Source organism: Pagrus major, chromosome 1 (genome assembly GCF_040436345.1).
Source record: "Pagrus major chromosome 1, Pma_NU_1.0".
In the NCBI taxonomy this organism is placed as follows: domain Eukaryota; kingdom Metazoa; phylum Chordata; class Actinopteri; order Spariformes; family Sparidae; genus Pagrus; species Pagrus major.
Window position 1 is genome coordinate 4,340,477 of NC_133215.1, and position 22,734 is coordinate 4,363,210.

At 43.6% G+C, this 22,734-nt stretch overlaps 1 protein-coding gene across 1 annotated transcript; it reads left to right on the plus strand.

Moving 5' to 3' along the window:
* Window positions 1-7,488: 7,488 nt before the first annotated feature.
* Window positions 7,489-22,284, plus strand: socs7 (suppressor of cytokine signaling 7). The gene is made up of 9 exons (XM_073473869.1): window positions 7,489-9,074; window positions 9,821-9,900; window positions 11,799-11,903; window positions 14,060-14,194; window positions 14,838-14,983; window positions 16,212-16,380; window positions 20,350-20,478; window positions 21,916-22,051; window positions 22,164-22,284. The coding sequence occupies exons 1-9, from the start codon at window positions 7,489-7,491 to the stop codon at window positions 22,282-22,284; spliced, it is 2,607 nt and encodes an 868-aa protein (XP_073329970.1).
* Window positions 22,285-22,734: the final 450 nt, after the last annotated feature.

Here is a 22,734-nt window from a genome sequence, read left to right on the forward strand (position 1 = left end):
CGGACTTTCTGCGGGGATTTCTTCTTCATCTTCACGCGAGCGCGGCGCCGCAGCAGCAGCAGGTGTCCGGGAGGAGCGCGGCCACTCGGTCTGCGGCTCCGCTCTCACTCACACGCGGAGCGCACGGCTCCATCTGTGCGCCGCACGGACACACGCACGCACGCGCGAAGTTGTCATTAAAAAACCTGCGTGTCCTCGATGGTGCGGGTGGCGGTGGCGGTGGCAGGCGGAGGACGCAGGGAGCACACCCCGCATCTCCGCAGTCCGTCCTGGTGTCTCCTGCCCGCGGTGCGCCAAAGCTCAGGAGCGAGGCAACACGCAGCGTGCAGAAATGCGGGGAGGAGGAGGAAGAGGAGGAGGAGGAGGAAGAGGAGGAGGAAGAGCCTCAAAGTTGGGGGGATCCCCGCGTCAGGTGGGAGGAGGAGGAGAGAGGAGAGTCGTGTGTTGAAGAGATGGAGGGATGAAGAGCCACTTTCCCTCCTCTTCTCTTCTTCTTCTTCTGTCTGCCGCTCTGCTATCTGTTGCTCCAAAGAGCCTCCAGCTGAACTGACGGAGGATTGTGATGCTCGTCCATCCTCCCTCCCTCCCTCCCTCCCCCCTGTCTCCCCCCTGCCTCCCCCCTCCTCCTCTCCCATCACTCCCTCTTCCCCTCCCTCCTCTTCATTCACCCCGTGTGTCTCCCTCCTCCATATCGACAGGGGCGCTCACCAGTGCTGAAAGGTGATGAGAGTGGTACATCTGGTGTGTGTGCGTGTGTGCGTGCGTGTGTGTGTGTGTGTGTGTGTGTGTGAGGATGATGCAGTCAGTCAGAGATGAGGGTTAAGCTCTGCTGCATTTGAGCATCCATCAGGAGTCCTCCCTGCCTGATGGATGGATGGATGGATGGATGGATAGATTAACCCCTCCTGTACAGAGAGAGCAGATGAGGGAAAGGATGCTCCTTTACTGCACACACACACATGCACATGCACACACACACACACACACTGGAGGAGATCATATGCAGCATGTTGACATCTGCAGACTGCAGACATGAAACCAACAAGACGAGATTTGACTTTTATTTTTTGTTTGCAGTTTTTTTTCTGCAGTGTCAGGGAATTCCCCGACTCTATGTGTGTGTGTGTGTGTGTGCAGGGGTGTGTGTTGGATGCACTTTCTTCATGTCAGTGTGTGTGTGTGTGTGTGTGTGTGTGTGCACCAAAGTCTGGGTGAGCGAGAGATGCTGCATGAGAAGTGTGAGGAAAAAAAAAAAAAGAGAGAGAGGAGCGAAATGAAGCGTGCTCACTGGGAGGAGTGATGCAGGCAAGAATCCTTGTTTTGGTGGCCATGGCAACCGGTTTCTGAGAATCACCCCCACCCCCCTTCACCCCTCCCCACCACCACCCAACTCCCCCCATGCACACACACACACACACACACACACATACGAACACACACACACCACTCCCACCTCCCACCCTGGGACTTCACTGCAGAGCGAAGGTGCTGCAGTCGAGCCTGAGGAAGACAATAAGGCAGTGTGTGTGTGTGTGTGTGTGTGTGTCATGTTGCAGTGTAGTCGTGCAGCTGTAAAAGGAAAACACACAAACATGTGTCAGGATGAGAAGATGCCGTCAGTCACACTCTGCTCCTTCTGCTTCCTAATTTTGTCTTATTTCCTCGCTCAGACTCTCGCTGTGCTTCTCTTCTTACTAATTCTGTCATTTGTTGTGTCGTGCTCGTACAAATCCCAAAGCCCACATGCACATCGAAGACATCCAGAAGTGTTGTTGCGGTGGTGAAACATCTGTCTGACTAGAACATCAGAGAAAACATCATGATAAACACAGAATTTTGTCGTGTTTCCTGAGTCACCCTTTGAAAAACACACTTCTTTATCATCATCCATCCAGAAACACAAATTTAATGCAGCCTTTAAATTATCATATATAGTATGTAGAGTTTCCTGGTGAGGTCAATGGAGGAACAATTATATTAGGACAACATATGTAGCTTAAAGCTAACTCTGTTATAGCTAAGGAGATGTTCATGTCCCCTGTCAAACAAACAAACAAACAAACAAACAAATAAATAAGTCCAACTCTTAATCTGGACACAATTCAGCTCGTGCTGTGTGCTAACGCTACTGGCTTAGCAGCTACAGTGAAGATTTTGCTTTAAAAATGGTGTAAATAAGATCTTTTTAAAATCAATTTGGGATCTCGAAGCTTCTGGAGACTTGGATTTCGCTGCATGGAGCCATTTTGTTCAGATTTTTTGGTTGTTTTTCTGTTTTAAATCAAGTCTCCAGCAGCTTCAGTTGTTTAGCAGAATGCTGCGATGCTGTTTTGCTGTGAAGCTCCAGAAATGTTTTGTCGTCTACGAAACTTCACCTGAGTTTATATCAGCATGGAGGGAGGAGATGACTGACTTTACATATTTGGGTGAACTGTTCCTTTAATCTTCAGAGGTGTTTCCTGAAAGCATCGTCACTTAGAAATGATTCTGGATAAACGGGTGTGTCGTACTCGTAGAGCAACAGCATCTTAATCGTGGTGTTTGTTGTTTTGTCCTCAAATACATCATGTAAAAACAAGTATTTACATGACGGAGCTACTTCTTGACGAACAACACAAGCGACTGTGTGGAGTCTTTTCACCACAGCGAGGTTGCCAGGTTTGTTATCAGAGACTAAAAACCCAAATCTGTGCTCGGCGGCTGCCAGGATGCTGCACAGAAGCACCGAGCGGATAAAAACACAGCTGCTCATCGTTTTCTGCAACCTGAGTCGAGATGATGCTTTGATTTGCTTCCACACAGATAAGAATTATTATAATTATGTTTTTAAAGTCTGTTTTACAACACCGTTCTTTCAACTTTTTTCTTAAAGGAACAGTTAACGTCTACGTCAAACATGTTTTCCCTCTCACCTGTAGTGTTGTTTATCCATCTAGATTGTTTTCATGTGAGTTGCAGAGTTTTAGAGATGTCTGCCTTCACACTCTGTTTTCAGTTCGCAAAGCACCAAAAAATCTAAAAAAAACCAAAACAATTTTCTTTCCGTATCACTGCGCTGAAGGACTTGTGCATCTACACACCGACAAGAGGCTTCTCCTTCTCGAGACAGCACAGGATGTAACATTTGATGGCGTCCTCCTCGGCTGAACTGTGACGTTAGCTAGCTCAGTTAGCTTGACTTTTATCCATGAGTAGATGCATGCTTCTTTCTGAGCAGTGATACGGTTGGTGGGTGTAGTTAGGCTGAAAAAACTGTAGTTCCTACAATGAAGTGCTCACAACAAAGGTCTGTGGATTAATCTTGAGTAACCGGGTCATGATTTCTGGAAAGAGAGATTTTATAAATGGATTCTTCTGGCCATCTAGTTCCATCATATTGGAGAGAAGGTCGACATCTCAGCAGCCGACATCTCCTAAACTCAGACCAAAACAAACTAGATGGATAAATATGTATTTTTGATTTGGGGGCGAACTGTCCCTTTAAGGCAGTGGAGTCTCTGCTGTAATTAAATGAGATCAAAAGAGAGAAAAGAAGAAGACAAGATGTAACAAGACAAATTAAGAAAAGACGTGACGAACAAAATCAAAATGAGAGAAAACAAAAGAAATCAAAACAAAAAGCGTCTCTCAGATCTTCTGCTCGTCTCGTGTTTCCTCCAGAGACGAATCCGAACAATGTGAGATCAGATGAGAGATGAGACGACGTGATTAGATGCATATGATGAGAGAAAATAAACAAAAGCACAGAAACAGTAAACAACAACAACAACAACAGCAGTGTGATGTTACTGCCGCGAGCTGCTGACCTCTGACCTCCACGCTACATCACATCACGGCGTTCAGCTCGGCGAGGGCAGGTCGTTAGTTTGATTACTCCACATTTAAACCTCAGATACACGAACCAACGCTGCCTTCTTCTCTGTGGCTTACATGTGCGCACACACACACACACACACACACACACACACACACACACACACACACACACACACACACACACACACACGGTGAGGATTAATGGCCCTTCATCCACTCTCCCATCATTATCTGTATTCACCAGCAGCATCATCCATCACTGCTGGATGTCCTGCAGCGCCATCTGCCTGTCACGCAGCATTAATGCAGCTCTACAGGTCAGTGTTGTTGTTGTTGTTGTTGTTGTTGTTGTTGGGTGTGTACAGCTCAGGCTGGGTGTGTGTGTGTGTGTGTGTGTGTGTGCAGCTTTTCTGGGAGTGAAGCTGCTGCTGGACACCCTGCAGCCACCAGGGGGCGCTCAAACAGACAACATGGCAGAGTGAATGTGTCTGCTGCTCGGTGAACCACTGAAATATCTCAGAAAGTATCATGATGACATTTTGTGCAGATGTTCATGGTCTCCAGAGGATGAGTCTTACTGACTTTGATGATCGCTTGACTTTTGTCTCTTGCGCCACCATGAGGTTGACATTTGTAGTTTTTAATGTCTCTAGGTAGACGGATTGTCTCTGCAGGGAGGAGGTATCGATGAGTGGACGACGCGCTTTACCTGCTGATAACTTAAGTGATGGAAGTTTTCTTCGTACGCCATCAAAGCTTTGGAGCCGCACATAAAACAGCAGCCTATGATCACCCTGTTAAAGGAACAGGTCACCCAAAAATGTAAATCCAGTCATCACCTCCTCCCTCCATGCTGATGTAAAGTCAGGTGAAGTCTTGTAGTCCACAAAACACTTCTGGAGCTTCACAGCAAAACAGCGTTCTCCTAAACAATTGAAGTAGCTGGAGACTTGTTTTAAAACGTAAAAAAACAACCAAAAAAAAAATAAACAAAATGGCTCCACACAGCTCGTCCTGCATGATCTATGTCTCTGGAAGCCCCGAGGTCCCACATTGATTTGAAAATATGTTATTTACACCCGATTTAAAGCCAAAATCTTTGATGTAGCTACTTAGCTAATAACATTAGCATACAATACGTCTAAATCAAGTTAAACGGTGCATCAGCTGTGTAAATAACATCCCAAATGGATTTGAAAATAATTTATTTACACCCTCGCACATGTTGAGCTCCGGCACCCACATCAGACAGCGTGCAAAGTCTTTTCAAATCAATCAAGCAATCAATCAAAAGATTCAGTTTGTCCCAACATGAAGTATGTGAAGTACAGTCTGACAAACACACCAGGATGTCCGACTACATCCGGCCGCTTTTTGCAGTATGCAAGCCGGCAAGCTTCTCTGACTATTCTGACCCACAATCCTCCGTCACATACGTCATGGTGTGTCATCTGACAGCTCACTGACAGAGGACGGTGCATTCAAGTGTACATTTCATGTTAAGACCAACATGATAATGGAGCAAGAGGGTCAAAGTTCAAGTCCAAGTTTCCATCAGCATGGAAGTGAGGAGGTAATGACTCAATATTCATTTTCAGGTGAACTGCTCCTGTTTGGTCCAAACACGCTCGTTTTAATGTCCAGTTAATTAAAGTAGACGCACACATTGTTGCTGATTTTAAAGGTTTTCATATTTTTGCTTTACATTTAGTTTCCTCCTGCTTTATTGAAATAAAACTCTGTTTTGCATTTGACAAACCGATGGGATCCACTTTTGTCTGACGAGTGAATTTTCTTCACCAGAGTCAGATTTCATAAGAGAAGTCGCCGACACAGAAATGATGAGGAACCTGTTCTGAATCAGCCAAGAAGGAGAACGAGGCTGAGGACTCTCTGGGTTGAGGGAGCGACAGTCGTCTGACGGAGGACTTAATCAGCCCGAGCTTCACTCGCACAGATACCTGGGAGACGGCCAGAGAGGAGCACTTCCTCTCCCGGCACCTCATTAAATGAGAGCTATAAAATAGTCCTGAGTATTGAAGTCTTCAGGAGGCAGATCTGACTGTTGTAGTTGAGGTGGAGCTCATCTCAACTAATTTCTATGGTTTTATGTGGAGTGATCAAATAATAAGTAATTATAAGAAACTCAAACATTCTTAAAGAGTCAATAAACTGTTAACACGTTTCTTATAAATGCTTATTAATGTCAGAATCCAACAATATACATGTTTATCATCCTATTATAATACTTATATAACTCTACTAATGTTAATAAGCATCATATAAGGACTTATAACAACCGTATTACCCATTAATGCTGATTAAAAACACCTTAATATAGAGCTCCAACTAATGACTTATTAAGGTTGATTCATGCTTTATTATGCACTTATTTTTAAAAAAGATGTTATTTTTATTGGCTTTTGTCTTCTAATCTTACAATAAATCTGTTCATGATGTAATTATTTACATTTATAAAGTCTTATTAATGTTAATAATCATGTTATAATGGCTTTATTACCTATTGACTTCCGCTTATTACGAGGACCTCGATATAAAGCGCTATACGCCTTATTAAAGCTGAAATATGCTTTATAATGCTCTTATTTTTTTGGCTTTTACCTTCTAATCTAACAATAAATGTTTATGATGCTGTTATTATTAATGCTTGTAAGTCCTTTTAATATTAATGAGCATCTTATAAGGGCTTATAACCTATTTACTTACGCTTATTACAAGGAACTTAGTATAAAGTGTCACCAAGCAGTCAATAAACTGTTCACACTGTCTTATCAGTGCTTATAAATGTCTCAATATACATATTTATTATGATATCATTAACACTTATATATCCTATCTTATTAGTGTTTATAAGCACTTATTACCTATTAACTGTCTGATGCTAATATTAATGCTTATATAGTCTTATTAATGTCAATAATCGCCTTATATGGACTTTTAACTTGAGTTTATTAGAAGGATCTTAAAGTATAAATCCAATAAAATAAATAAAAGACCTCAAACTGCATTAAATTAAAAAATAAGAGTATCAGGATTCAGAAATATTATAAATCTGCAGAAGAAACATACATTAAAAGTGTCCCTGCAGCAGAAACAGCTGTAATATAAATAAATAAATAAATAAGAAAACAGTGTTTATTATTATTATTATTATTATTATTATTACGTCTCTCTGCCTTTGTCTCTGTACGGGTGGACGCAGAGATCAGCTGTTCACCTGCTCTCGCACTAATTTATAGCTCTGATCATCATCGGCGCTCATACCGCGGCGGCTGTTCCGGGGCTGAGGAGGAGGAGCGGGTGGGGCCTGGCTGACACACTGTGGTCACTGACCGGAGACTCTGCTGGCTTTTTTATTCCGCTCGGATCGGACCGCATGCATGTCTGACCCGGGGGTCCGCCCGCTGCCCGCAGCGAACCGCACTCATCCCGCCGATACGCGCCGGACGGATGCTGCGCTGTCGTAGAGGAGGAGGATGAGAACAAACATCGGCTGCTGTGTTTTTTGGCATTTTTTCCGCTCGTAGCCTATTTATGGGAGGCAGCGGCGGCTTGGCCCTTTCTTTATTATAGGCAGCAGATCTCCGCGCTGAGCTATGTGAGCAGCAGATCGCCTCCTAATTCTCATCTCGCGATCCTGAGGGAACAATTATGAACAACGCGCAAGATATGTCGCCCGATTTCGTGTTGATGCGCCTGGTTTCCGCGGCCGAGGATGACCGCTTGGACGCAGAAAACGGGAATCTGCCGCCGGGAGGAGTGGTGGCAGGGCTGGGGAAGGAGGTGCTGGCTCACAGCGGCGTCAAAGCCGGGTTGGATATCAGCCGAGATCCGACGGCGGGCCTCGAGCATCCCAGCAGCCGCCTGAACAAAGCCCAGCCGAGCGGCGAGGGCACGGCTGCACCTGACACCGGGGTGACGGAGAGCCGAGCCCCGCTGTCCGCGCCTCCTCCGCCGCAGAGCCCCATGGAGGCCCAGGGCTTCGACTTCGCTCCGAGCCCCGGCCTACGGCCTCAGCTGCTGGTCTTCTCCAATATAATGCGGAACGGAGAGGGGATTTTAGATTTAGACCGTCGGAATCAGCCGAGGGATGCTCTGGGTTTGGACCAGAGCCCGGGGTCAGGCTGCTCCGGCCCGGCTGTCAACAACAACACCCTGAGTCCGGGAGACGTCCAGCAGCAGCAGCAGCAGCAGCAGCTGCAGCAGCAGCAGCAGCAGAACCTGCAGGACCGGGCATGGGGAGCGCACCCGCCGGGCTCCGTCACCGCGGACATGCAGGGAGCCGCGGAGCTGTGCCGCCGGCATCGCCTCATCACCACCCCGCCCGAGTGGCCCTTGTTGTCGGAGAGATCCAACCCTCTCACCGTGATTGACTCTAAATGGGGGTGCGCCACCAGGGACCGAGAGGGAGCCGTGTTTGAGCTGGCCAGACGGTTCGGGGAGCTGGGGGTCGGTGCGGTGCCCAAGATGCTGTTCAAAACAGGGGAGCTCCCGCAGTGCTCGTGTCAGGGTGCACACGGGCCGGGAGGAGGGGGAGTCGAACCGGGGGATGACCCGACAGAGACCAGCGACGCTCTGCTGGTCCTGGAGGGGCTGGGCAGCGGGGATGTTACCGGCCTGGGCATGGACGAGTGCCCGGAGGCTGAGACTGACGACGAGAACGGACGCCGCGAGTTTCTCCTCCACAGGAAACGGGAAATAGTTCAGAAGATGTCCGGGACTTTCTCCATCAGCAGCTTCCAGGCGGAGCTGAGGAGGCAGGTGGAGGGGATGGACCCGGCGGCGACCGAGGCGGCGGCGGCGCAGCTCGGCGCGCAGGTGTGCAGCCTCCACGGGGGCTTAGCCAGCCGGCTGTCACAGGTAAGCTCCGGGGACTCAGAGGTTCTCGCCCAAGTCTCCGCCGTGACGCCGTCAGCCACACCGGTCCAGAACTCCCCTTGGGCCACAAGCCCGAACCAGAGCCAGGCGTCGACACCCAGGAGGCGGCCGGAGCGGTGCGCCAGCGCGCCGCGGACTCCCACAGGCTGGGCCGCGGGTGGGGAAAAGACGCTTAAAGTTCCGGGGAAGTCCAAAAAGGGTTCGTTAAAGATCCGCCTGAGTAAACTGTTCCGGACTAAAAGCTGCAGCGGCTCCAATCACCTGCTGGACAAGAGGCCCTCAGTGACCTACTCAGTGTCTTCTGCCGGGAGTCTGGGGGACATGGCGAGCCCCACTGGTGCTGAGCCGGACGCAGACAGGTGAGCGGCTCCAAACGGTCCAACATCACTGATACAAATGTCATATTCTCATGAAACACAGCCAGTGAGAGGGAGATCAGACTACTGCTGCATGACTGAGACATGTAATCAGGGCCAAGACCTGAACAGGTGTAAACACTGCACACCCAGCAGTGCTACACCTGGTCCTGCTCTCCGTCCCTGCAGGAGTCTCCTCTGCTGTGTTTGGACTTTTAAGATTGTTTTCTAAAATATAGGTCAGTGAGTTTAAGGGCAATAAACACAGCAAACCTCAGTCAGACGTGATCAGGAATCCTTCTCCAGTCTCCTCTGGACTAACAGTTATCATTGTCTAACATCTTGAATGATCTCCCTCCACCAGCAGCTCATCGGCTCACAACTTTTTTCCCCCTGCACGTCCTTCAATGCAGATATTTTTCAAACCTTTGTGGCTTGTCACCATCTATCCAACTCACTGCTTAGTCATTATTCACAACAGCACGCTGAAGGAAGGCTATGATTAAAAAAACATAGCTTCAGAAGTCTTGACTGCCAGAGCTAAGAGCATCAAACAGAAAGAGACACACACACACACTTGTACTGAAAAGTTAATTTTCTGAACCTCTGCAGCTTCTAATACTTCTTCTTCTTCTTCGTCTTCTTCTTCTTCTTCTTCTTCTTCTGCACTCTAACTCTCCTCTCATGTTCTTCTTCTTCTTCTTCTTCTTCTTCTTCTTCTTCTTCCTGTCTTGGTGTCTGTCCTGCAGCCACAGCCAGCCCAGACTGACCAGGGCCCACAGTGCCTTCTCCCCCGCCTCCCTCGCTGCCTCCCTCTCTGCTTTCACTGGTAAGAGGCTGCTCGCTGCTTTGCTTGTATCTCTGGTTCCCTCAGAAGTGAGAAGATTGTTTTCATTATCAATTAATCTGCTGATTTTTCTTCTCAAAGAAGTCTCAAGCAAATCCCTAAAGTGCCATGTGATGTCCTCAGACGGCTTTTCTCCATCAGACGACTAAAAGCAGCCCATCATCACCACTTTTGTCACCGCTAACAAAGTGGCTAATTCAGTTACAAACACAGTTAAATTCCTATACCGTCTTCACAATAAAAGCCCCCGTTATTTAGTCATTTAAAAGCTTTTATTATGAAAGCAGCCTTACAGGAAACGTTGTGTTTTCAGCAGCTGAAAGTGAACACGACTCACGAAACGGCTGAAGGTGAACACGCAGATGTTTGAAAGTACAAACAGGACAAGAGAAACTAAAGAGACTCAGTTAGAGGCTTCAAAAGGACTGAGAGCTTTTAAAACCGTCTTTCTCTCAGCTCTGGAGCAGGTCCATCGCCGGCGCTGCTCGGCTCGACTCGGCACAGTAAAACTGGTGATGGAAAAGCAAATCGGCGCGGCTGGGTTTGACTTGGCGTGTCCAAAATCACTGGTGGAAAAACGCCATATTTCTCTCCACCTCTTGCTCATGCACTGAAAGAGAAAATAAATGTTCTGGTAACCCTGCTCACTTTATCCAATCAGGACAGAGAAGTCCACAAAGAGGCGGTCCTGTCTGAGAGCAGGATCCTCCTATTTTCTATTTCTGCATTCATGCGGTGACGCAGAGAGGAGGGAGGGGATTGCTAACTGCAAAAACAGACAGGAAGTTAGCTAAAATGATGACAACGCTTACAGCAGCTTTAAAATCCCAGATCCGTCCTTTTGTCCTGATCCGCACCCAAAAGTTAATGAGGTCTATTCTGGGCCGAGACCGATCCTCCGTCCGAGTTTTTGTGGGAATCTGTTCAGTAGTTTTTGTGTAATCCTGCTGACAAACCAACAAACGGGACACGTCGCCTCCCTGAAGGAGGTAACAAGCAGAATTTCAGCTTCACATTTTAACATTTGCAACCTTTAACTCGTCCTAGCAGTCCGACTGTCGCTGGTGCTCCAGATAAGATAAGACAGGATTCAGCACAAAAAGGCCGACGGGTAAGAAGGGTGAGGAGGTCCGAAGCTCAGCTGGCAAAAATTATTTCGCTGACTTTATCAGAATCGGTCCACAACCTCCGCAGGGCTCAGGAGTACTTCTGCTGTCCCACATTGCTCGTAGATCTCAGATTCGCTCGGTCCACTTCTCGAATATGATGATTTTTGTAGTTTTTTTATCGTTTAATGAACACATGCTCTGCACAGGGGCTAACTGCTAATTGGACAGGAACATTAAAGCTGCAACATTTCATGCTGGCGGGCCCCACAGGAGCGAGGAGCCAGTTATTTTAAATCTTGGGGACTTCAAGACCCAGAATTCATGCACACGGCACGCTCGTGTTTATCAAGCCAGCCGGTCTGTGATGTCTCACAACCAAAGAGCTGATAGAAGACGAGATGTGAAGTGAAGTGAGTCCAGCGCTGTTTTTAGGAGACGGTGGGGATTTGGTCTCTTACGTTTGAATTTGTTTCTTTTCCTGCCAGTGAGCGTCCCCCAACTGCAGACTTTCACTTTGGTAAACAGTGAATCTGCAGCATCTCAATTAGCCGGGATGTGATGTTCCTTTTTATTGCAGTGATTTAGGCTGATTAGCTGGTGTAATTTTCCATAAACATCCTGCCTGGTGCAGCCGTAATGGCACTCTGCTGCACAGACACAACAACACAGCCACAGAAACACAAACCAGGGTCTGTTGTACTTTTCATCACTCCAGCGTCTGCATCTTTATTGCACTTTCCTCTCTTTTAGCTGTTTCTTCTCTGTCTTCAGGTGAGACTGTTTCTCTGGTGGATGTGGATATTTCACGGCGAGGGGCAAACACGCCACACCCTCCCACGCCGCCGCCTCCTCCACGCCGAAGTCTCAGTTTGTTAGGTACTTTTCTCTCCTTCCCGTCCGTCTCTGCTCCTGTTTCTCTCCTCGTCGTCCTCATTTTTACAGAAACACAAATGATATAATACGATAACAAGAAAGCAGTCGAAGCCAAACCGTCCTCTGCTGCTTTATTGTATCCTCTCTAAATGGAGATGAACAGTAAGCTCTGGCATTTTCTCTTAATATTTCTGTCATAGACCAATACTTTTATATAAATAAATGTTGCTCTCTGTCGTACGTTGCTGGAAATAGACACAGACAAGTTTTTGTAATCTGCTGTAATCTGATTGGAGAAGCTTTGAAAGGTCAGCGGCAAACTACAGATTTAATTTGAAATCTGAGTGCAATGACTCAATCGATGGGGAAAACAGTTTTCCTCTGTTCACAGAAAAACAATCTGAGCCAGGGCAAAAAAACAACAACTTCATGTTCTTGTTTGTTGTTTTAAAGGCTTTAAATGTCCTAGTTTTGTGATGCGCTTGTTTCGGTTGACAGATGACACTTTCTACTCCGATACTGAGCTTTTAAAACGCAGTTCAGATCAAATCTTTAGTTATTTTGTGGTCAAGAAATCAACTGTAAGTAAAGTAAAAACTTATATTCCTAAATATCACGACATTTCTATTTTCATGGCCATTCTCTGACCTTTCAAATGTCTATTGTTGCTCCAAGCTCGGTGTTATTATCTGACCCACTTATGCAGCAGATTAACAGGATAAGTTCAAACAAAAATGAGAAAATCATCATTATCTCCTGGAGCTTCACAGCAAAACAGCGTTGCAGCATTCTCCTAAACAACTGAAGTAGCTGGAGACTTGTTTTAAAACACAAAAATAACTGAAAGAAAAGTCAACAAGACGTCTCCATGCAGCTCGTCTGAAATGGATTTGAAAAAACGTCACTTACGTCCGTTTTTAAACTGATATCTTCACTGTAGCTGCTGAGCTAAAAGTGTTAACGCTCAAGTTTGATGGTGTTTCCAGGGTATAAATAAAGTTTTTTCAAATCAATTTGGGATCTCTGGGCTTCCTGCGATTTGGATTATGCTGAATGAGCTGCATGGAGCCATTTTATGTTTGTTTCTTTCCATTTTAAATCAAGTCTCCAGCTACTTCAGCTGTTTAGCAGAATGCTGCAACGCTGTTTTGCTGTGAAGCTCAAGAAATGTTTTGTGGACTACGAAAACTTATTTCTGGGTGAACTCATCCTGTACTTCCTGTCTGTGGTTCCCCCTGAAGACGTGAATCTCATAAATATATACTTTTATTTAAAAAAAAAAAGGTTCAGTGATTTCTGAAAACAGCTGCTCACTGTAGTTTTTATCAAACAAACAGGAGGAAATAATTATTTTTTCTGGGACTATTTCCAGCAGCGGATTAATCCACATTCGGTGCTCTAGTGAGTATTTGTGGCAGCAGGACGAGTTGTCTGTGTTCATGCTAATGAAGGAACGACAGTGTGGATCATAAGCTGTGTTTCCATGAAGCATTTTGAAGAATATCACATTTGAAATTTTATGGAAACGGCAAAATTCGAAATTCAAAAATTTGTATGCTCACTTGAGGTGGTTTTTGTTTTTTGTGAATCAATGTTAATGCACAAAATATTTGATGGAAACAGATTTGCAGAATAAACTCTGACGTAGTGAACATTCAACTCATAAAACATGCTAGCTGATATGCAAGAACAATTACAACTTGCCCTGTTGAAAGTAACTCCTGAAGACCTCTCTCCACTCTGTCTCCTGGTTTTTGGACATCAGAGCTCTATGACACAGAGGAAGAAGATTTATCAGACTGTGATACACAAACGATACGTGTTTGGAGATACAGTCACTGTTGGTTTTGATCTTTTGATGGGATTAGTTGACAGTAAACCCAAATGCTGTAAACCCACAAAATAGAGGAATCTTATTGGTCATTATTGAAAGAGGAGGTGAAGTCTTTTACTTTGGCGGACAGAGGCTTTCTGTCTGATGGTGATGAAAGACTCTACCCCTCCTTCCTGCCTTCCCTCACCCTCTTTCTTCCTCACTTCCCATCTTGACACCTTCTTCACTGTCTTTTCCTCTCCCCTTCCTCCCTCCCTGTCTGTACCTCGTTTCCTTTCCTTCCTTCCCTCCTTGCTCTCTCCTCTCCTTCCTGTCCTTCCTCCAGATGACATAGCCGGGCCTCAGCCTGGGCCTTTCCTAGTGAGTGTTATGGGCGCCTCCCTGCAGTCCCTCCCCCTGCCTCTCCCTCCTCCTCCTCCTCCCTCCCACGCCACCATCCAGCACAGCCTCAGCCTCAATGGTAAGCACTAAACAGGAAGTGAGCGCTGCTGTGGCGCGAACGAAGACGGAAACAATCAATGGAAAAATTAAAATAATGTTTAAAGGTGCAATTTGTAAGATTTGGCCAGAATTTTAGTGTAAAACATTCAATGAAATTAACTTTTATTATCGACAGAGTGAAGAAACGACCGTGTTGACGTTATGACAAAGATACTGTGTTGCAGAGATGTCTATTGGAGTTAGCATGCTAACCAGCTAGCCTGCCTCGTCCTGTGCTGTAATAACACTTTTGCTTGGAGGTGATAGTTTGCAACCGTACACTGTCTGGATAGAGGTCAGCTTATCGGGCCACTTAGCTCCACCGCTAACTGAGCTACTTGCAGCTAAGCGCTACAACCAGAGATGGCTACAGCAACGAGTATACTGAGCAGCAGTTAGCGGTTATGCTGCCACCTGTAGTTTTAGAGCTACCTTTGAGTTCTGGACAATTTTTTTTACAAATTACACCTTTAACAACTCTGCACAGTTCTCACACAACAGCCAACATTAGAAATCTTTACCTCGAGGCTGAAGGCCTCCACAAAAATGTTTTTTGAAACAATCTTAACAAATATGGACAACATCTCATCTCATTTCTCCCGACATCCTTTCCCCCGATCCAGACGCCTTCCTCCGGGCACTTCCTCATTCAACCCCATCGCCGGCTGATGCTCCACCCCCTTCCAGACATGCCCCGCCCCCCATGCTGTGCGCCCTGCGGCGGTCTGAAGCCAGCAACTTCACCGCCAGTCTGAGAGAGCTGGAGAAGGTAAGACTCACATCAGAGAGAAAATATTTTAATTTATTACCCCGTGTGTTTCATTTAGATCTAGAGTCGATGCCTCACTGCAACTAATGATTGTTTTATCAATTAATCAATTAATCTTTTGGTTGTTAAACACCCAAATAAATAGTGACACCAAGACATCATGGCACCTGATGCACTCCTCTCTTTTCTTCTCTAATGAATTGTTGACTAAATTGCATTCAGTCTTTAAAGAAAACACAAATGCTGTTTTGTAAATATTATGTAATTCTTTTAAGTCACACTGTGTCTAACTATAGTTAATAGGTTGTACTTTAACATGATAACAAAAGGAATCGTGTTAAAATATTACTATAAGTCCATACAAGTAGAATCTGCTCAAAGAAGATTAAATTAATTGTACTAAAGTATTAAAAGTTGGTAAGTACAATTGTTTGCATACATGTTTACTATAAGGGTTTATTGAGTCAAATGTTCAGCATTTTTCTGAAGCAATACTTTGGCTCTGATGCAGCATGTTATCTGCAAAGTAACTACACTGTAAAAAAGAAATGCAAAAGAACAATAACATTCTGGCAGCAATGGGGCCAAAAATACTGTAAAATAACAGAAAATAACAAATTTTAACATACATAAGATACATTTTACATTTTTATTTCAAATGAAGGATATTTAAACATGTCAAAACACTGAAATTACCTTTAAATATAGGTGAACACCGCTATAATATAAATGATCGAGCTTAAAATTGCAGAAAAGTGCTGTTCTTAGTTGGATTTTATGAAATGATTTTAGGTTTCTTGTATATTGTAATCAATACATTTGGTTCTTACTTGGTAGAAAGTAGTTACTCTAGCATGGAGAGTCCTCTCTAACAAACTCAAAGTGGGCTTCCATGTTGTATCTTCTGCATTTAACTCATGTCGACCAACAAAAAAAGACACTGAGGTTCATCAAGTATTTATTTTGGCATTGGTGCTGATGAAACTTTGTTTTCCCTCAACTTTTTGAGTTGCGTCTTAGCTCGAGTTAGTTGTGATTGACGGCGGTAGATCTTGATGTCACATTGAGGATGTGAAGCTGCATCCCAGGAGGTGAAGTGGATGTTTCTGCAGAATGTTTGTGTTTCTGGGGCGTTTTGATGAAATCTCGTCTGAAATTAGAGAACAGAGAGCAGCAGTGAGGCTTGTTCTCGCAGGGTTACTGAAGGTTTTTGTCGGTTTCTCTTCAGTGTGGCTGGTACTGGGGTCCGATGAACTGGGAGGACGCGGAGATGAAGCTGAAGGGGAAACCGGACGGATCCTTCCTGGTCCGAGACAGTTCGGACCCACGATACATCCTGAGCCTCAGCTTCAGGTCGCAGGGAGTCACACACCACACACGCATGGAGCACTACCGAGGTGAGACACAAACACAAACGCTTGTAACTTACACTCACTGACTGTTTTCATTGAAATAATATATATTTTCTGATAAATCTGTCTTCATATTTCATTCACATGCAAACGTCATGAATCATAAATAACAAAATATATCAGTTTTAAAAAGAAAAGAGCTCTTCAGTCTTTTAAAATGCTGAGGATTCATAATATAAAATATGAGGTGCACCAAAATCAAATAAAAAGAGGTGTGTCTCATTCAACCAGGATAGGAAGACATTTCGGCATTGATTTTGAGTCAACGGGTCACATGACCGGGACGCTATTGAGAGAAAATGCTGACTATACATGGAATCCATTGATTAAACAAAGAGGATGCAGCATGAAGAATACTGACTAAACAATTTATAAACATTAACAGTATGAAGGATATGCACAATGTTTGAAAATAATGAAAATCAGCTCTGTCAAACATTTTTGGCTGCAGACTTTTGCAGAAATGTGCAGATGACAAACTCTTCTGGATATAAGAAAGGTGTAATTACAGCTACATGCCTAATCTCTACCCTTAACTCAACCTCAACCTGAAGCTAATGATACCTTTAAACCTGAAGCTGAGAATCTGACACTAGCTCGTTTTGCTAAAATGTCTTCACCGTCAGTCTGAAGCTCACAAGGATGGAAGTAGAAGAACACGCACACAGATTTTCCTGCATAATCCTTCATTATGCTTGCATATGTGTGCAAGTATGCAAGCATAATGTGTGCTTACAGCAACCCACACAAACCCACACACACACGTACACACACGCACACACACTGTTTCCAACACTTTTGGGGACATCATGCAGACTTACATTATTTTCCTGGAGACTTACCACAACTGTAACCAGCACCACTACTTGCCGAACCTAAAACCAAGTCTTCACTGTAACATTTAATGATTTACGATATGGGGACTTGTCATAACGTCCCCATAAGGATGTTGCGTCCCCACAATGTGACTGTATAAACTAATGTCCCCACAACGTCACTAAAACATGTCCACAACAAACACACACACACAATATGCCTGCAGAAACATGTGCATCCATACGCTGGTCGTTTGACTCTGCAGGCACGTAACATGGACACAAACCACATGTTTGATGCACACCACCATGATGAGTCATAGAAGACATTCATGCACACATGTAAGATGACCACATACCAACATACATATATGAATACACACATAAAACGGTTTTATGACATTTACTCAAGTCAAGCCACTTTCATTAACACTGCTAAATATCAAACATTTGCCTCAAGGAGCTTTACAAGGACATTAGACACGTTTTTGCTAAATAATGGTAAAATAATTCTTCATCTAATTCTAATTTCACTGTAAACAAACAATGAAATGTTTTATTGAAGGTTGCAACTGCTTAATAAACTGACTTAAACTGTTTAAACAATTTGCATTGCTTGTTAACAGTGAATTAACTATTAACTGAACTATAAACTATGATTAACCATCAATTTACCATTTATTATAAATGGTTATTAACATACGTGTTACCTTAATGGTTTATCAAAACAGATGCTAATTAATTTAAGGTCGATGAATCATCCTCTCAGCAGCTTGATTTTATTTTGTAATTTGGCTGAATTTTTAGCATTTCAAGACATCATCACACCTGATGCACTCCTCTGTTTTCTTCTCTAATGATTCGTTGACTAAACTGCATTCAGTCTTTAAAGAAAACACAAATGCAAGTAAAGGAATCGTGTTAGGTTAAGTATCTGAAATTAATTGTACTAAAGTATCAAAAGTTGTCAAATTGTTTCCATCATAATTTTGTTTGCACCAGCTTGTCAAAAACAGCTCAGCGACGTGTTTCTAAAGACAGTTTAGGTGAGAAATGAGCCATGAAGCTGCAGAATCTGACTTCATTTGAACTCAACCACTTTTAGTTTTTTTATAATGTTTCCAGGAGTTTCCAGAGGCGTCTTGTTGTGCCGGATGCCGCACGCTAACACAACAATAGACAAACAAAACTGCTCGACAAGATTCATTAAACAAAAACATGCAGAAACAACAGAGCACAAATAAAACTAAGAATAAACTCAAACACGCCTTAATAGAGATCCAATTAGATCACACAACAATACTGACGCATGAATAACTCACATAACACCACATGCATATTTGCACACACGCCACATGTGCGACAAACAAGGTGACTCACGGAGGATACATGTGTAACTGGGCAGGCACGCACACACACCCAAACACACACAGACACACACACACACACACCCAAACACACACACACAGACATACATAAAGAAGAGGGGCTCTACATTAATGAGTCACCATTGTAAAGCTATGGAGTCATGCCTGGAAACACATTCATTATTCAGACACGCATCCCCGACTGACACAACACATTCACATCAACACGATCGCGTGTGCTTGAACGCATCGTGGTCTGACATGAATCCAGGGCAGAAAGGCTTTTCAGATACGACCCAACCACTGAACTTATTCAGATGTGTCCACGTGTGTGTAATAACAGATTGGCTGGTTGTAGATATAGATTAGAGGCTTTTATTTTGAAATCTTACACTAAACACTAATTTTAGACAGTTTTTAGGCACAGTTCAGCCAGATTAGGGTCGTGACTCTGCAGGTGGCATTGTCGGTGTGTATCTGATTGATTGCCATGAATTTTATGGATACTCAAAGTCTTCTCAGGTGATATGATGTTACAATAGTATCACAATACTTTGTTTTAGGCTCTATTGCGATACAAGATACATAAATCTCCTCCAAAGTACTTCATAAATGCGAGGACTGGATGACAAAATCAAATATGACTATATTTTTTACCTAATACCTCAAATATTGCCACTCTGACAATATTGTAGGATGACTATTGGTGCTGTCACAAAATATGAGAATGTGACAATGAGATTTTTGATCAATAATCACCAGTAATGATGATATAATGACTAAGTGGGTAAAGACAAATATTAGAACAAGTAGAACAGTCTGGTAAGTTCAGAAAATGACATAATGACGATAACGATAAAATATCCCTGTGGGATGAACCCTAAACTCCTCGGTGTCTCCTTTTCTCTCCCTTCTAGCTTCACCGTGAGTTTGACATTTGTGTTTCAAAGTAAAATACTTCGGCAGCCATCGGATGGATTGATGTAAAATCTGCTTCATATATTTAAGTATCCCCTCAGGATGAATCCTGTCTTTAGTGATCCGCTGACGTTTCCTCTAACTCCATCATTGGATCAGAGTTATCAGTAATTCAGTGAAATACTGCAGCTTCACATCTACTGGATGGATTAGAACAGACATGAATGGTTCCCAGATAATGTGTCTTAATGTCTCCGATGATCCCGACTTTTCATTTAGCATCACGTCAAGTTTTTAATTCGTCTAAAACCTTCAAAATGAGAAAAACCTTCCAGCCTCAGCTTATCCTCACAGTCCAAACAAACCTGGTGAAACAGAGCTGCTAGCATGGCTGTGGACATTTTGACCTCTCCTCACAACTTCACAACTTTAAAGGTGCTGGAGAATTATGCATTATGTAAATGAGGCTTCTCAAAAGTACAGAAGTACAAGTATGCATGTGTATTTTTGTTGTTTAGTAATATTTATGTACACTGCAAAAGCTCTAGCTCGATTTGTTTTCACTGCTAAGCCAATCAGAATGAAGTTCTTCAGCAGGTCTTGCATGAAAAAGTACAAAAAACGTTATACAACTGGAAAACTTGAGGACTTTGAAACATTAAATATAATTTCTCTCTGCAAAAACCATCAAACAGGGTCACAATGTGACACATAAAGGCTGTTAGAGGCAGCTAACATGTTGAATATGTTTGCTGTAATTATACAACTGTTTAATAATTAATGTCGGTATGACTAATACATGATAAAATGCTACATGTGATATATAACGACAAACATTTTCTCTCCACCTCCAGGGACGTTCAGCCTGTGGTGTCACCCGAAGTTTGAGGACCGCTGCCACTCGGTGGTGGAGTTCATCGAGCGAGCCATCATGCACTCCAAGAACGGCAAATTCCTGTACTTCCTCCGCTCCAGAGTGCCAGGTAAAATATAGGTCATATATCCACACGCAGGACGAGCCGATCAAAAATGGATGCGAGCCGCCACTTAGTGAGGAGTGCCTGAGAGGCGGAGGAGAGGAGGGATGTATGTGACTGTCTGCATTGTCTGCATTCAGCCTGTGCATGATTCATGGTTGTGAGAAGGCATCTATCCACAACATTTTTGTGACTGCAGCAAATACTGCATGTGTTTGTGTTCCCATATCTAAACTATATAGACTATATGCTCCCCAGAGAACTGAAGGGTTTTCATTGGCTCGGCTTAGTGCTTTGGTTTAGGGGTGAGATTTAAATGATGAGTTATGTTGAATAAGGTTTAGATTGATGTTTAAAATCATAAGAAATGTAAGAAAGTTGTCTGCACTGACTACTCTGGTGATGCGGTCACATCAGTGTTTCCCACAGCTTGATAATTTACTTGTAAATTGACAAGTTGAATAATAAACAAACAGAGGTTTATGAATAACTCTTTGTGGTCTGAAAGGTGCTGGCCTTGTACATTTTATGATGTTTATTCTACTGCTGTAGGGTAAAGGGAGGCGAGGTCAGCGATCCTTGGCGCCAGAACTGTTAATCCAGGAATCTAGAGGTCTTGTCCGTGTTGGATCGACATCAACTTCCACTGAACTAAAAAAATAACCTGACCTACAGGCCAAAATTGTTCATTAATCACTTGCCTTTCTGATTTAGCAGGAAATGTTTATTTCTTTGACCTCACAAAATATATACATATAATTTATTATCATTAAAGACAATTAATTTTCCATTTCATCTTTCTTATCTAAATTAAACAAACATTCGAACACCTCGACCGTGAAGGCCTGTGTGTATTAGGAAATGTTAATTGTGCAGGATAAGTTTTAATTCTGATTTTATCTACCTAAGATAAGCTATATGTGGTTTAATTTAATTTTATAATACCTAACAACACCTTGGTGCTGCAACAAAATCAAGTAGAGATAAAGAGATTTTTTTTTAAAGAATGGCCTTGAAGCTAAGAGCAACAGACAGGAAGTGAGAAAGTGTAAAGAGACATAATTTATAAATTGACAGCCATAAAATAACACCAGGCTTGGAGTAAATATATCGAATTGAGAGATCAGAGAATGGTAATAAAAAGTGAAATGGGAGGATACAAATACACTGATATTTAGGAAAACAGTTTCTCACAGTATTTACAATTGTGGATTAATCCACCACTGAAAAAAGTCCCCAACAACAAATTCACTATTTCCTGGATGTTTTTCAAAATCTACGTCGCCCAGCTGTTTTTAGAAGTTATTGAGATATTATTAAAAACTGTTATTGTCTATTTCTGAGCTGTTTGTTGCTTTGTTGGCTTGTTTTGTTGGTTATTTTGGTCTTTTTTGAATCAATAACACTAAGAAGACTAAGACTTAGTGCGTGTGTTTGTTGCAGGGCTTCCTCCCACCCCGGTTCAGCTGCTGTATCCTGTATCGCGCTTCAGCAACGTGAAGTCACTACAACATCTCTGTCGCTTCTGCATCCGACAAATAGTCCGCATCGACCACATCCAGGAGCTTCCACTGCCCAGGTAGAGCTCCAGTAGAGTCATGTGATCATTTAAATGTCTCCCAGATGAAATATACTGTACACCTGTTCAGCCCCATGCTAACACGCATCATCATTGTTGTTTTTCTCTCCAGACCACTAATATCCTACCTGAGTAAGTTTTATTACTACGACCCCGAGGAGGAGATGTACCTGTCAATCAAGAGGATCCGGCGGGTGGTGGGAGCAGAGCCAGAGGCCGAGTCGCAGACGTAGCAGCAGAGATCTTCTCCGCTCAAGTGAGTGTCGGACTAGTTCGTGAGAAGGCCGACTTTTGTCATGAATCTAAAAAAGACAATCTTACATCCCTAGACTGTAGCGTCCTGTACTCTGAAGCCTCAGTCTAGACTCTAAAATTACATGCTCATTGAGTTAATGCTTGAATTTCCTGGAGATGTTATATAATTAAATATTCATTGGTCTTCACTTGCGGTTATTTGCTATTAGGGATGAGCGAGTACACCATCAGCTGTATCCGTTCAACCCATGGATGTAATAAGGGAAACGCTGGATACAGCGTCAGAGACGGAGCTTGGTTAATTCCTCTGAAAGCTGCTCAAGTGGTGCATGAAGCCAGAAAAGTTTGACTTCCTGGATATAATAATACCCAGATCTTTTGCTTTGAGGGACCCATAGAGTGTGCGCTCAGTAGAGGCTCCACCGGCC

What these genes read in the sequence shown, in the direction of transcription:
- socs7 (XM_073473869.1), top strand. Translation starts at nt 7,489, where the DNA reads ATGAACAACGCGCAAGATATGTCGCCCGATTTCGTGTTGATGCGCCTG. An exon ending in GCTGAGCCGGACGCAGACAG is followed by an intron (nt 9,075 to 9,820) that starts GTGAGCGGCTCC and finishes TCTGTCCTGCAG; the next exon opens with CCACAGCCAGCCCAGACTGA. An exon ending in CCGAAGTCTCAGTTTGTTAG is followed by an intron (nt 11,904 to 14,059) that starts GTACTTTTCTCT and finishes TCCTTCCTCCAG; the next exon opens with ATGACATAGCCGGGCCTCAG.